Genomic DNA, 17,248 nt, shown 5'->3' with positions numbered 1-17,248 from the left:
ATTACATCTTTTGAATAAATTGGTAATATGGTACGTATTATTAAAAGTGAAAAAATTGTATTCATTTTTAGGTTTGTCTTCTTTAACTAGACTAGATTTGGGTTTGTGTTTACCTTAATGAATGATTACATTGAATATCTTGATTCAATTCTAAAACAACTCAATCAATCACCAAATGGACACACATGAAATCTTGAAAAAAATGACCATGAGGTAGAACTTGTGTCATCAATAAACACACAAATTTTGTATACAACACATAACAATTCAAACATTGGTGCAATTAACCCAGTCGAATACAGCAACATTCTATGTTGGTGGCCACGCCAAATGCGGCCGCCGAGGTTCGAACGAGCGGTCTCCCCGCTCTAAAGATGGGCTTTTTAAACCCTAACTATCATACTTAATATAATGGCCGTATTACGCTTGATCAAAGACCCTACCTCTAACGTATCCACAAAGACACACGTGAAATGCTGTCAGTTGCTACAGTTATTTATTCACATCTATTTACAAATTAAACACACACATAACTTTAATCACTGCTTCACTAGCAAAATACACACTTCAACAAAGCCTCCATTTTAACAACTGCCTATCACTTCAACATGTAGACTACAACCACTGCATGTCACAACAACACGAGGTCACAAGTATACTCCTGCTACATCATAACTCTACTAAACAATAACTCGTCTCTGCCATCAAGATCACCTCCTTATATAGGTGCCTGGCCAATCTTCTAGAAAGATACATTTTCTCGTAAATTCTATAGTGCCTAACAACAGGATCATAATATACAGAATATCCTACCATTATCTAGTGCCATTCTGGAAGTTACAGTGTGTTTCACAATTCTGTAGCAGATTACACATCATATACAGGTAATAATAAATTATATAATATTAATTTATGGGTATTTACATTAATTGAACTCATACAAATATTTATGTACAGCACATGTTTCATGTCATAACCTCATAAACAACATGATCATATTGTATGTACAGTACATATGATTTAATAATAAAAATAATACTACTAAGTGGATGTGAGCACTTCATAGTCATACATTACTAATAATAATAATAATAATAATAATAATAATAATAATAATAATAATAATAATAATAATAATAATAATAATAATAATAATAATAATTCAAGCTTGATACTTGCATTATTTACCCATGGGTAAGAGAATATTGTTTTCAAGTTACATCTGTTTATCACACTTGCATCACCTCTCATTAACTTAAAGTTAATCATACAAATGAATCATACAAAAAATGTTTGTTTGGAAACCCAGTCCCAATGCAAATCTATCTCCACTATGTCTTTGCCTCACAAAAATGTATCGCTCTCTTTCCACTTTCTTCACATATGGGCTTCTCAAATACACAAATCTGCCTTCTTGGCTTTAAAACTTTGTATATAATAAAATTTGGCCCATTAATTCATCTGATTCATTGAGGCATTACATGCAACACATACATCAAATCTCTCCACACCAGTGTTCTGGCTTCGAAATCCTTGACATCGTAGATAGAGTTATTCCCCTGCTCATAACAACTTAATTCCTTCTTAAAAATGATTGTCCTGGGGTATTAGGATGAAGCTACTACATTATCTACTCACAGCCTTTAATTCTTACAATAAGAATGATTCTAAACACAAAATGGCTCTTGCCTAGCTACAAGGTGGAGGATGTTCAAACCTTGGCCACAGATCCTCTTCATGTCATGCTTACACATATGACTATTCTACTATTAACAAATCACACGCACATTACTTTTAAGACCCTGAATGCTGGTCCTACCCTAAATGTTCAAGAAATTCTCAAACGTATGCTACAAAATGACTCAGAATAAATCAACAAACTGGTAATGTTTGCGTTCTCGAGCATAACATTACAAGGATAATCCTAGTCCTACAAACAGCTAAATATTCCCAAAAACTACGAGCATTCACAGTTAAAAACTTATGTAAAATTAGTTACAAATATATGGTAAAATATCTAAAAGAAAAATGATAAATTCCCATTAAATCTGCATGCATATTTACAGAAAATTAAAGAAAACAATCCAGTCAGACCATGCCTAACATTACTTGTGTGGCCTGCTTTCTAGGCACATTTTAAATCTAACCCTGTCATCTGATATTTACAAGGTGTGAATTCAATTCACATCACAACATGTTTATGCAATTGTAGGTAATTGTATACTCAGCCTTTTGCCTTCTCCATGTCTCCACTCGACTCTGGGAAGTCCATGATGGTGTTTAGTTCATCATCTCTATCGCGCTGAATCCTGTGAAGTCCGGGTTCTAATCCTTGTTCATCCACACCAGTTCATGCTGTTGGTTCCTTTACTATCCACTGCTAATGCTGGGAACAAACACACACAGTTATTTTCCATTCTGGAACATCACAATTCATACACACTTGCCATGCTGGATTTTAACGTCACACTGTTCTGAACTCAGGGTTAATAAGTTTATACGTTATGAAATGTTTCGCTATGTCTCATAGCAGATTATTTCATCCCATATTATTCACAGTTCCCAACTTTCTCAGTCTCAAATAATAATAATAATAATAATAATAATAATAATAATAATAATAATAATAATAATAATAATAATAATAATAATAATAATAATAATAATTTTTTTTTTTTTTACGAGGGAAGTGTGGGAAATCTTTCATTAGACACTTGTGAGGGTCCACACTCCACAAGTGTGTGAGATTCCTACTCACTAAAACCCACACATCCTTTTCCCACGACGTATATCTCCGCCCCGGAACCGCTCTCGCATTACTTCAGGGTGGTGTCATGCTAATTTGTTAGGTTTCTTCTTCCTTATTTCTCCTTACTGCCGTTCATGAGCATTCATATCTCTCTTTTTCTGACACAGGATGCCTTCTACATATACTGCTATCTGATCCCAAGATTCTTGGTTTCGTAGCATCGCCTGCACAATAGTTTCTGGCGTCAACTCTCCTTGCTCAGTATATAAACATCTTCTCTGAGTTGACCAATGATAACATACGAAAAATGTGTGAAATACATCGTCTATATCATTGCAATAAATACACGCTGAGTCGCTCGCTCTACCTACTCTATGTAGAAATTTAAGGAAGTATCCGTGACCCGTCAATAGGTGCGTAATGTAAAAGTTAACCTCGCCATGAACTCGGGCAACCCAATCAGCTAGGCGTGATATCAGCCGCTTAGTCCATTTTCCTCGAGGATCTTCCTCCCATCTTTGCTGCCACCGCTCCATTCGTTGCCTATAAGCTAGCTCCTTAGCGCGCGTCTTTCCGAGCTCTCCGTGAGTTCGCCAGACTTCCTGTCTCTCTAAGGCAAGTAAATCAATCGGTGCTACCACTGCTATCGTAAGGACCGCAGGTTCGGATACTGTGCGATATGCGCTTGTAATACGCAAAGCTGATCTCCGCTGTACCACAGCTATCCTTCGCCAGTATTTTTCAAACTTCAAAGATTCAGCCCAGACTTTGGCACCATATAGAAGTGTCGAGTGAACTATCGACATCAGAAGTCGTCATTTGCTAGACTTCGGACCTTTAACGTTGCTCATTAATCTACTCAGCGCAATCGTTGTTTTCACCGCCTTATCTGTCACCCGTTTGATATGATCCCAAAAAGTAAGTTTGGTATCAAGTGTCACTCCGAGATACTTTATACTTCTGGATGTTTCAATTTCTGTTTGTCCAATAATAATAATAATAATAATAATAATAATAATAATAATAATAATAATAATAATAATAATAATAATAATAATAATAATAATAAATAATAATAATAATAATAATCGGTTGCAAATTTCGAACCTGTGAATGACAGATTGTCTATACTCACAATTAAATGCGCGAACAAAACCTATGCCCTAGTCAACGCACATGCTCCTACAAACGATAAGAACAAGTCTGATCCAGACGAAGTTGATAATTTCTGGGACCTACTGGATGAAAAATTAAACAAAATCCCCAAACACCATGTCAAGCTTCTTTTGGGTGCCTTCAATGCCCAACTAGGCCGTGAACAGAAGTACAAGAAAGTTATAGGAAATTACCCTGCTCACAAAAGAACCAATCCCAACGGCAAAAGACTGATGTCCATTTGCGAAAATCACAACCTGCAGGTCATGTCGACCCACTTTTGCCATCTACCCAGAAAGCACATGACTTGGTGTTCTCCCGTCCAAGCTCTCGGAGAGTTCCAAATTGATCATGTTGCAATCTCCAGGAGAAACAGCCCTGAGATTATGAATGTCAAGGTAAAGAAAGGCATCAATGTGGCCTCAGATCATTATATGTCTCATCAAATTCAAACCAATTCCCCCAAACATGAGGAAGACAACCAAGCAGATCACACGCTTCGACAATGATAAACTTCGGCAAAGGGTCGAGGAGTTCCAGGAGAAGGCTAGACCAAATGACTGTGACTTTAACAACACCAAAAGTCTCCTTGTTGAGGCCGCCAAAGACATTGCAGAAATCAAGAGAAGCAAAAAGCATGCCTGGTGGAATAGTACATGCGAATCAGTCCTCCAAGAAAGACTCAATGCGTGGAAACAGTACTACTCTACGAAATCAGAAAATGATTGGGAAACCTACAAAACCCAACATGCCCAAGCAGCTAGGGTGTTCAAAACAGAGAAACATAAATACGAAAAATCTCTCGTTGAAAAGATAGAACAAAACTTTAGGAAGAATGAAAGCAGAGAGTACTACAGAGCCTTCAAACGCAAACTCACTGGCTATAAACCACCATCTCTATGCTTTGAGCGAAAGGACGGCACACTGGCGATGTCAAATGAAGAACATTGCAGCATCCTGGCAGATTACTTCAAGAATTTACTTAATTGCTCTAAACCGCAAAGCGCCATTGAGACCAAGGAACCCTTGCTCAGGTACCCAGATTCCAGACCACCTGACAGAGATGAAATCAAGCGCCACATTGCCCATCTCAAAAATAACAAAGCGCCAGGGGAAGACTCAGTAGTAGCAGAACTATGGAAATATGCCCCAGAGGAATCACTTGATATCTTGCAAAAGCAAATAGAAGAAATTTGGAACAAGGAGACCCTACCCGAAGATTGGAAAATAGCTTTGATCCATCCATTACACAAAAAAGGCAGCATGAAGAACATCAACAACTACAGAGGAATATCTTTGCTACCCGTGACTTACAAAATTCTATCACTTGCCATCCTGGAGCGTTTGGAAGCACAAGTCGAACATCAAATAGGTGAATACCAAGGAGGGTTCAGAAAGCGTACGACTCCATTGACCGGGAAGTCCTGCTAAACATCTTAAGTGAATTTGGAGTTGATTTGAAACTGCTGGCATTAATTAGAGCCACCCTGACCGATACAGAATCCAAGGTGAAGGTCCACGGATGTCTCTCGCATTCCTTTGACATCAAAACAGGAGTCCGACAAGGTGATGGGCTATCCCCGATACTCTTCAACTGTGTTCTTGAAAAGATCATCAGAACCTGGCAGGTGAGATTACAGGAAACCAACTACAGTCCATTGAGAATAGGAACCAAATCCAAGGGGATCGCAACAGACTGCTTAGCATTTGCCGATGATATTGCTGTTCTCTCAAACGACATAGAAACCGCTAGAGCTCAAGTTGAAATTTTAAAGGAATTTGCCGAACAAACTGGTTTGCAGATATCATTTGAGAAAACAGAAGTAATGACTAACATCAAAGAGGCTCCACCAAAACTCCATACAAAATACGGGGACATCACCCGAGTAGACAGATTCAAATACCTGGGTGAGATCATCATGAAAAATGGACTGGAGAAAGAAGCACTTCAGGAGCAAGTACGCAAACTGGAAATAGCCTACCAAACATCCCGCACAATCTACAACAAAAAATGCCTTTCCCAAAACATCAAGATACGTCACTATGAAACAGTTCTGAAGCCAGTAGTTCTATATGCAACCGAAACCCTGTCTCTAAATGCCAACAAAGGACTCCTTGAAGAACTGGAGAAAAGAGAACGCAAAATTGTGAGAGGAATCTTGGGATCAAAGTACAAAAATGGAATCCATCAAAAGAGATCCAACAAGGAAGTCTACAGCAAAATAGAGAAAATTACCGTCACAATCAGAAAAAGATGGGCACGATTTTACGGTCATCTGAAAAGAATGGACGGAAGAAAGTTAACTAAAGAAATCTTTCACTTTTTTCATTCAAACCCCAAAACCACAATTCCCTGGTTTAGAAATACCAAAGAAGACCTACAAATGCTACATATCTCAGCTGAAGATGCCCTTAACAGAGATCTCTTCCACAAGAAAATATTGATGAACGGGCTAAACCGAGACGAGCAACCGAAGAGAAGACACGGTGCCCCTTGGACAGAGGAGCATAAGCAGGCCCACTCCCAAAGAATGAGGGAAATTTGGGCTCTAAAGAAGGCCAAGTTCAGTGTCAAATGCAACAAGACTTAACGTGGTCCTTGATGGCCCCAGCAAATTATATATAATAATAATAATAATAATAATAATAATAACAACAACATTTTTTTACGAGAGACTGTGGAAAATCTTCAAAAGACACTTGTGAAGGGTCCGCGCTCCACAAGTGTGTGGAATTGTTACCCACTAAAAACCACACACCCTTTTCCGACAATGTGTATCATCATCCCGAAAGTGCTCCCACATTACTTCAGGGTGATTTCATGCTCACTTAGTCTTTCAGACTTCTTCTTCCTTTATTTCCCCTTTACAGGCATTCGCACGCTTCCAAATCACTCTTCTTCTGACGAAGGACATCTTCCACATACACTGCCACACGATCCCAGGTTTCCTGGTTTTGTAGCATCATGGAAATAATAATAATAATAATAATAATAATAATAATAATAATAATAATAATAATAATAATAATAATAATAATCATCATCATCATCATCATCATCATCATCATCATCATCAAAGTTCAGTCATTCCTAAAATTTTATTAAACATACATCTGTTATTAAATTATGTTTATTTCTCAAATCTTCACCAAAAATCAGTCTCACAAAGGAAAAGTTCCCAGAACGTTCATGTTAATGTTTCATGCCCAAGTGATATATGGTAAGGTGCCAGGTTCCTTTTATACTTCAGCTACAAAATGGCGTAACTCAGGATAATTTCCTCCACTCAGAATTGAGTACCCCATTTCCACGGGATGCTATGTCCGACTCGTTGGCTGAATGGTCAGCGTACTGGCCTTCGGTTTTCCGATGAGTTGGAAAGTTTGGTCTGTAAAAACCACGCCCTTCTCTTGGGTGACTAAAGGTTTGATTCCTGGCCGGTTCGGGGATTTTAACCTTCATTGGTTAATTCCAATGGCCCGGGGGCTAGGTGTTTGTGCTGTCTCCAACATCCCTGCAACTCACACACCATACATAACACTATCCTCCACCACAATAACATGCAGTGTCCTATAAATGGCAGATGCCACCCTCCCTCATTGGAGGGTCTGCCTTACAAGGGCTGCACTCGGCTAGAAATAGCCACACAAAATTATTATTACACGGGATGCTATGAATGAAATAGTGTGTTAATCAGTTAGCCAGTATTTTTATAGACTGAGATTTATCCATAAAAGATCCAATCATAAATTCTCTAGTTATGATGATATATATGCTCTTCCTTCAAAAGAACTTCTGGTTTCAAATACCCTCCAGATGCTTGCCAGATGGCTAATGGAACTTTTTGCTCTTATATAATACACTATTTTCTTTTCTTTTCAGTTTTAGTATAATAAAGTATGCCATTGGTCATTAAACATTCAGTTATGAATGTTCTGATCTTTTGATTTCATGTTCAGCGTTGTATTAATTAAATCCTTGAACTGCACGCAATGAAAACAATGTTGTTTTCCGATGAGTTGGAGAGTTTGGTCTCTAAAAACCACGCCCTTCTCATGGCTGACTAAAGGCTTGTGACTGAGTTAAGCTCTTCCTATAGGCCTCAGGGATTCCCTAGTTCAGTTCTATGGATCTCCCTTTCTCCCTGATCGGATGGCTTGGGGTGACACTATCCAGCAATCCACGATTCAAGTCTCTTTGAACTTGCCCATAGATAAAATATATTTTCTTTATCCTTTTGATCCTTGGTTCGTGCCTTTGCCAGATATGGTATTTATGCATGCTACGGGGCCGATGACCTAGATGCTAGGCCCCTTTAAACAACGCACATCATCATGTATGTATGTATTAGTAGTTGGAGGAAGAGAGCATTTTAGGTGGAAGTACATAATACAAAAACAAGGAAAATGTAGCTTAGATTGGTGAGAAATACTGTAAATATAGTAACGTGAACATCTGTATTGTACTCAGGTATTAAAACATGTAGTAGTCATTGTTGACTTCTTTTCTTTCCTCCCCTCCCACTATCATTTCTTCCATGAATTGTCTCTACTACTGTTTCACTTTAAGCATTTCAAAGTAATGCTGCTACTTCTCGCATCTTGTTTATTTTCTAGGATGAATAATGTACAAAATCTGCATTGTGAAGATTTATGGGGCTGCTTATAAAGGAACACTAAGTATCCAAGATTAGGATTTTTTAGGTAAAAACAATTTAGAAATCAACAAATGGGTATTACACCAATGGAAATGGAAGAGGCAACACACTGAAAGATATTAGCTGGAAACTTCCCAGCAGAGGTGGAGGTAAGAAATGAGGAGTTCAAATAGAAAACCATGAAAGTGCCTAAAAAATCAAAATTGATTTTTTTGGGAATGAATGTACGTGCCAAGCTGAGGAAGGTGGTAAACAGTGAAAGTGCCTAAGGTTATAAAATTAGTTCTTACAGACATATCAGATGTAAGGCTTTTCAGGCATTTGCTCTATTAACCAGCATTTCATCTTAGGTCTGACACTAGACTCATCAGAGTGGGATGTATCAGACCCTACCCACTGATGCTGAGGTGTATGCAGGTGAACTTATCAGAAGCCCTTATAAGAGACACAGTCTGATAACTGCATACGGGAGATAAATCTCCACAATGGAATTATTGCCCGCCTAGCAATTCCGAATGGAAAATTCTAAATTCCCATGGAGGGAATTAGATATTTTTCACCAATAGAGCATGTCAAAAACATATCAGATGTAAGGCTTTTCAGGCGTTTGCTCTATTAACCAGCGTTTTGTCTTAGGTCTGACACTAGACTCATCAGAGTGGGATGTGTCGTACCCTACCCTGATATATCTCATTACAAAGAAGTATGTTGATGCAGTTGAACCTAAGTTTTGCATGTCTGAACATAGTTTCATGGCCTGCAACAGAGACTTTGCTTGATCAAAAAGCAAAAAGAGCGGGCTTCGTGACAATGGTACCTGATGGTATTAATAAGACCTTCAAGTATTTTTATTCTAATTCAAATGAAAGAAGGGGACTTTTTCAACTTTGTGGCTCTGGCAGATGAGTTCATCAACACAAAGAAGTTGAACATAACAAATCTTTCATTCATTAGTGTAAACTGCTGTAATCCATCAGTGGTGTTTGTTAAAGAAGTTCATAGTGAACTGAGTGAGCCTGCCAAAGTACACATATTCAAACAAGGAAAAACATCTAGCCTTCCATTGCTGTTAGGACTTCCAGGACTAAGGATGACAAAAGACATAAGTGAAGAAAAGAAGGACTTGATAGAAGTGATCCCCTTTTTGCCTGATGTTAATCACAGAAAGTTTTATTCCGAATTGTGTGGGCAGCAAATGGAACTTTAAAGTAGAGCCAGTGATGAGGACTGGAAAGAGATTTCTTCCTACAAAGACAGTTAGACTTTAGTTTAGACCAGGTGTAAACATGTACTATGTACAGTATATTAAATGCAGTGTGATAAAGTGAATGTCCATAGTACTGTGTGTTGTCTAACATTCAGGCATTATTCATACGGTGGTAAACCATGTAAGTGCCATACTGCATAATAAATAGATTTCTCTTCAATACTGAACACTTCTGTGTTTTACACTCACATGGTTTTCCATTTGAACTCTTCAAATGTCTGTGCAAGTAAATGATAACAACAACAATGTCATACTAATTCAAAATTCTGTCTCAAGATGGAAGCTTTACAGTAGATCTGCAAAGTTCATCGGGTGTAATTGGCAATAAGGAAACAATGTAACTCTTATCAGATTCTGACATACGCAGTAGTGTGCCATACCCTGAAGACAGACTCACAGTGAATTTTTACATTTAAATTATTTTAAAAGGATTACATAGTAGATTTCAAAGGATGATTCTATAGGCAAATTGACAAAAAACTGGAGTGAGATGTTGCAACTGTTCATTGTTTATTTATTTTTTTCTATGATGGTTAAATAAAGGTGTATAGTCACTTAAACAAAAAACAAGACTGAGCGCATGATATTATATGTTCCTTGCATTTAATATTTTATCAGACTTCATTTTGATTATTATCAAAATATAATTCACCTTCTGTGTAGATACAAACCCTGTGCATACCCACAACAATCATATCCATAGGTTCAGTTATGTCTTAGAAAAGTGTACCTTCAAGGAACTTGCACAAACCATCTACTATTTTTTTGTTTTGTTTGAGCGATTGTGTATATTCATAGACAAGGTACAGGACCACCCATCAAACCACTACACTTGAAGTTGAGTCAAGCACATTGGGCGTACTACAATGGTGAAGCATATGGCCACAGAAACATGCATTTGAGCTTTGGTTGCTGCTGGATTCTTTGCCTGAATCATTAGAAACAGTATACTGGAGACAGGTCTTTGATTGTGTGTTCTTTTGGGCTGATTACCACTCATTCCTACCACTGCAGAGCACGCCTTCAGTAGTTTTGCAAACAAAGTGGTTGTAGAGAGTAATGGGTTCCAGTGTATGGGACCCTCACCATCATTACTTGAGTCGAGAACTGAAAAAAAAAAAAAATCCAAAGAAAACCACTTCAATTTGTTCTGGGTGATTTCCAACAAAAGAGTAGTGTTGCAAAAATGTTGCAAAGTTTGGGCTGGGAAGACTTGGGAGAAAGGAGACGAGCTGCTCGACTAAGTGGTATTTTCTGATCTATCAGTGGAGATATGGCATGGAGTGGTGTTTGAGTGGTGTTTTTAAAAGTAGGAAAGATCACAATATGAAGATAAAGTTGGAATTCAAGAGAACAAATTGGGACAAATATTCATTTATAGGTAGGGGAGTTACGGATTGGAATAATTGACCACTGATGATGAATTCAATAAATTTCCAAATTCTTTGCAATCATTTAAGAAAAATGCTAGGAAAACAACAGATAGAAAATCTGCCACCTGGGCAACTGTCCTAAATGCAGATCAATGGTCGGTCGGTTTTCATTGATGAAAAGTGCTTATGCCTAGGCATGAATGATGGACATATGCGTGTCTGATTTAAATCTGGAGAGAGGCACGTATTCCATATATCCATCTGAGACACACTGGGCCCACCCTAGCCATGTTTACAATAGTCACAACTGCTTTGTCATCATCATCATCGGTACCCTGACATTCACAGCATACATGCAAGAAGTAATCCAACTTGCCCTGCTTCCTTTCATTCTTGACCACAGGGTCTGATGGGGTGGTCCTATACCTAGTCTAGAGACGTGCTCTACAGATTGTCAGCCGCAGCCTCCAGACCTGTCCCTGAATTAGGATGTGGGGGACTAGATAGAACGATGCATCACCTGTCTCCAAGCACTGCTTATGAATCTGAATCAGTTGACAGGGACTGGAACAGGCATGGGATGCTGTACCTCATCACTGGGTTCAGAATCAGTACAACACTGTGCTTGATAGAGTCTGTACATGCATGGCAGAGCAAGGTGGTTATACCCAATATTATTCTTTATGTTGGGGCATTCTTCTTGATCTTTGTATGGCTAAATCATTGCCATATTGCATGCATCTTCAATTAATTTGCTTTGTTTCAATGTCATTATTCCCTTGCCTATTTTGACCTCCCACTCATCATTCCTTCTGGTTATTGATTTTTCCGTTTCTGTAATTCAGTATGAGTTAAAGAAGAGAACAGTGGTATGAGATCTAGCAGCAAGGCATGCACACTCTGTAGGATGTAAGAAGAGGTTTACGCTTGACTTTATCAACTGTATTCTGCCTTGTTGTGACTTCTTGTACATATTGTTTATTTTATGTTTGTTTTTAAATATGAGATTAATTTTTATCTATAGGCTGGAATTAGTTCTCCTGAAACTCGTCGGGCCATACTAAAAGCAGTTGAAAACTATCACAAAGATATTACCAGAAGAGATTCAAGTCTATCACAGAATACACCAACACCTACAGCTCCCATCGAAACTGATGTGGAACGCGTCAGCAGGATTCAAGAATCAGAATGTGTAATTTGTATGGATCTTGTGGTGAGTTAACTTCAAATTAAGTGTAACTTCTCTTAATAGACATTCTGGATAAATGACATTTTTTAATTCTCCTGCAGAAATACATGGAGATATATGGAAGAAATGCTTCTCAGTAGTGGACAGTCTCAGTAAAGGACACATCAAAATAAATATTATTAGATAAAATTTTCTATAGAACAGACACAAATTAGAGTAATTTTGAGAAATTGAAATCGAATTGAATTAAATTGATTTGAGACTGGACACTGCTGTGTATTGTATGCCACTAACTGCAAGGGTAAGCATTGTGCTCTGTAAAAGTTTTTTGACAGACCTTTCATTTGAAGGGGGTATAGGTGTAGCTCGTACAGTAGTTTGCTTATTGCCAATTGCAACAACAGCCCCTCTACCTTACTCCTCAAGTCTCCTTTGTGTGAGTTAGCAGCTCTTTTGTTTATTGTCAATTGCCCTTTTTCAATTTCTGTAATCAGTGCAAATTGTTCATGTGTTCAATGCAAGTGGCAGTAGTCTCTTCGTGTGAGTTCTTTTCGCAAGTTCTTAAAATATCATGCTTTATAAATTGTCACCAAAGCAAAAAAGTTTTGTCTTTCCCAATAACTAAATAAGTTCAAAATCAGCCTACATATACACACAGACCATAACAGTCTTTCTTTTGAAGTTTTACCTCCACCACACTGTTTTACCTTCAGACACATTGTTTTGTCTAGTAAAGACAAGTGATTATAATGAGTGAAAAAGAGAAACTAAACATATGTGAGTTAGCCACTACATTTTATGAACAGCAAATGCAAATTAGTGAAATATAAAGTCTTCTTCTTATTATTCTTTCCCGGCCCTTTTCCCAGTTATCTGGTGTCAACACTCCTGGCACTAAAAGCCGTACACTATTTCAATTTTACCATGAATGTGGATCAAGCCTAATTTCACACCCAGAAGCTCTTTCTGATGTCAACTATTTGTGGAGGGATGTATTCTCTGTTGTGTATTTCTGTGGTGGTTAGTAGTGTGATATGTTGTGCATTAATGAAGATGTGTATGTAGATGATCACAATTACCCAGTCTCTGAGCTAGAGGAATTAACCAAACATTATTAAAATCCCTGGCTCAGCTGGGAATCAAACACAGGCCCCTATGAACTGAAAGCCAGTACGCTGACCATTCGGCCAAGGAGCTGGACAGATATTGAAGAATAAAGAAATTATCTTAAAAGCTATGCTAGCAGTGAAACTCAGGCCAGTAGGATTGGCAGTAAATACTGTTGCATTTAAATGGTTGTGTAGAGTTAGTGTTAGAAATTGGTAGAGAGTTTGGTTTCACAGACTTCAAAGCTTCTGGTAACTTGTTAGATAAGTTCCAAATTTGACACAGTGTTTCCTTCAAAGCTATCTGTGGTGAAGCAGGGTCAGTGGATGAAAATGTCATTTCACAATAGAGGGAAGAAAATCATAGACATTAGTGCAGACTACAAAACTAAACAATTATTTATAACTGAACTTTTTTTTCAGGTCTTTATTATTATTGTTTCCGAATTTGGCCGCCTATGGACCGCATTGAACTTAAGGCTTTTTATTATTATTATTTCTTCTTCTTCTTCTTCTTCTTCTTCTTCTCCTCCTCCTCCTCCCAGAACCTCTTCATCCTTTCACTTCTGATCTTCCTTTCTTTCTCAGATATGACCAGTTTGGGTCTACATTTTGGTGGTTTCTCCTGGAATGTTTTGATGCTGTCCACTCGGCTTCTAAATTCTTTTCTGTTATGAATCATATCCATTGTAAGTCCACTTTCTATTGCATCTCTTTTTACCTCTTCTACCCACTTCGTCGAAGCATTCAGTCCAGTGATGTACTTGAATATTTTCTTAGTTAGTCGTTTCTCATCCATTCTTTCTAGATGCCCATAGAATTTTAGCCTTCGCTTTTGCATGGTGACAGTGATTTTTTCGGTGTGTTTGTAGAGATCATCATTTTTTCTATTCCTCCACTCCCCATCAGCATTTTTCTGTGGTCCTAAAATTTTCCTTAATATTCTCCTCTCCTTTTTTTCGAGATCTTGAAGCTCACCTTTTTTATTCATTGTCAGGCTCTCTGAAGCGTAGAGACTCTCTGGCTTTACCACTGTGCTGTAGTGTCTGAGTTTCGCCTTGTAAGATATTGCTCTTTTGTTGTATCTGTTCTGGGTTAACCTGTAAGCCAATTCTAGTTTTTAAATTCTTGCCCTATTTGCCTCTTTATCCAGTCCGTTAGGTTCTATCCATTCCTCTAAATATTTAAATTTCTCAGTTCTTTTTACAGTCCCATGCTTCACTTCTAAGTGTTTCTCCCCTTCATGTCCATATTCCATGTATTCCATCTTCTCATATGATACTTTGAGACCCATTTTCTCAGCGATCTCATGTAGAGTATTCAACATAATTTGGGCATTTTCTTGGTTGTGAGCCAAGAGGACAAGATCATCCACGAAAGCCAAACACTTAATTTCTAAGTTCTGTCCTTTCCTCCCTAAATGTATTCCCTTTATTCGTTTCATTTCCAATGCTTTTTCCCAGGTTCTAATGATTTTTTCTAGAACAATGTTAAAGAGAATTAGTGATAGGCAGTCCCCTTGTCTGACTCCCATTTTTATTTCAAATGGTTCAGAAATTTCACCGAAGAATTTGACTTTTGAGAAAGTTTCTGTCAGGGTTTGTTTTATTAACATTCTTGTTTTGCTGTCAATTCTGAATTCCTCTAGGATGTTAAATAGAGTCTGCCTGTCAATTGAATCATACACTTTCTTAAAATCAACGAATATTACCACAGTGTTCTGGCTTCTCAAAGCTCTTATTCTGAGAATGCTCTTCAGGTTAAATATTTGTTCTGCACATGATCTTCCTTTTCGAAAACCAGCTTGGTACTCACCTATGAGATGGTCTGCTTGTTCTTCAACTCTTCTCAATATCACTTTAGAAAGTATCTTATATGTTATTGGGAGTAAAGAGATGCCTCTATAGTTATTGATGTTCGTCCGAAGACCTTTCTTGTGAAATGGGTGTATAAGAGCACACTTCCAATCACTGGGGATCTTTTCATCTCTCCAGATTTCTCCTATGATGGCGTGGATTGCTTTTGCTGCAGTTTCTCCTCCAAACTTCCACATTTCTGCAATAATTCCATCTTCACCTGGTGCTTTGTTATTTTTAAGCTCATTTATTATTTCTTTGATCTCTTCTAGACTCGGTGGCTTGGAATCTTGATTATCCTGAGATAGATTTTTCGTATCCAATCTTTCCACAGGTTCTGCACAATTCAGCAACATTTTGAAGTAATCTGCGAGAAATTGACAATTTTCTTTGTTGTTCGTTACTACACTACCATCCTCCCGCTTGAAACACAAACTTGATGGCTGGTATCCCTGTAGTTCCTCTCTGAAGGTTTTGTAAAATGCTTGAGTGTTGTTCTTTCGAAAATCATCTTCTATCTTATCCATCCTACTTCTATCATAATTTCTTTTCTCTGATCGTATGATCTTAGCTGTTTTCTTCCTCTCTTCCCTGAAAGTTTCCCATCTCTCCTTGGTTTTGTTGGAATGCCACCTCTTCCATGCTTGTAGTCTTCTGTCCAAAGCTTCATCACACTTTTCATTCCACCACCTGTGTTTTCGTTTCCTCACTGGATCCCCCAAACCTTCAGCTGCCGTAAACACTGACCTTTTGATCTCTTCCCAGCTGTTCATATTCAGCTTCGACAATTTTTCACAATATGTCTCTTTGCTTTGTTTCAGAGTATCTGCATCAATTTTAAGCTTCCTCTTGATTCTTTGTTTGGGTTTATTTGGTTGGAATCTTACTTTAATCTCTGAGAGGTAGTGGTCCGAATCTATGTTTAAGCTTTTTCTTACCTTGACGTTCAAGATTTCCCTTCGGTTTCTGGTCATAATAGCAACATGCTCGATCTGAAACTCCCCAAGCAACGTGTTAGGAGATGCCCATTCTTTTTTGCTTATTCGGGAGTGCCTTGAAGTGTGTAGACATGAGTTTCAAGTTAAAATGTCTGCAGAAACTGATTAATCTTTCGCCATTTCTGTTCGTTCTGTTATGTGCTGGGTAGTCCCCCACAATTTTCCTGTACCTTCTTTCTTTACCTATCTGGGCATTGAAATCACCAACCAAAATTTTCACATGGTGTTGTGGAATTTTGGACGTTGTGTCTTCAAGAATTTCCCAAAAGTCATCTACCTTCTCCGGGTTTTTCTTGTTATCATCATTTATCGGCGCATGTGCATTGATGATCGTGTATGCTTTATTGCCAGATCTAAAGGACAGAAACGAGATCCTCTCTGCTGGTGAGGTGAAGTTGATGATGGACTCCAGAATGTTACTTTTAACCATAAAGGCCGTACCTAGGATCGTTACATTTGTGTTGTTTTTTATTGCTGGTTTTCCTTTGTAAATTCTATAACCATTAGATTCCATGTGATTTTCATCAACGTATCTTGTCTCTTGGAGTGCAAGTATGTAAATATCTCTTTCTCTCAAAACATCAGTAAGTTGTTTTAATTTCCCAACTTTTAGGAGCATGTTGATGTTAAGTGTTCCGAGCAGATGTTTTTGCTTGGTTCGTATCTTTCTTGAGGAGGTTCTGGGAAGCTCTGAGTCTTCCCTGCATGACTTTCCAGGCTCTCCAGAATCCCAAGGCCTGGTTGCGCCGCTCACGACGATGGGGGGATTTCCGTTTCCGGCTGCCCCCTGGAGTAGTCTTTCCTGAAGGTGTTTCCATCATGCCTTACGTTGAAGTTAGTTGGGAGGGTAGGCATTGCCTCCTCCTCCGAATTAAAACTAAGGTTGTAAGCCGCAGA

General features: G+C 38.2%; 1 protein-coding gene across 3 annotated transcripts in view; it reads left to right on the top strand.

Moving 5' to 3' along the window:
* LOC136887288 (E3 ubiquitin-protein ligase LRSAM1) overlaps positions 1–17,248 on the top strand; it is a 687,439-nt gene that overhangs the window by 592,275 nt on the left and 77,916 nt on the right. For 2 of the 3 annotated variants that reach the window (XM_067159790.2, XM_067159789.2), the window contains one exon: positions 12,227–12,415. The exons of the other annotated variant lie outside the window; for it this stretch is intronic. In XM_067159790.2, the coding sequence (XP_067015891.2) occupies positions 12,227–12,415 (189 nt within the window). The remainder of the gene's footprint in view (positions 1–12,226; positions 12,416–17,248) is intronic. 3 annotated transcript variants of the gene reach the window in all.

This window comes from Anabrus simplex, chromosome 1, assembly GCF_040414725.1.
Source record: "Anabrus simplex isolate iqAnaSimp1 chromosome 1, ASM4041472v1, whole genome shotgun sequence".
Lineage (NCBI taxonomy): Eukaryota > Metazoa > Arthropoda > Insecta > Orthoptera > Tettigoniidae > Anabrus > Anabrus simplex.
Note: the sequence above shows the minus strand (reverse complement) of the source record. Positions and strands in the feature narration are given on the sequence as shown.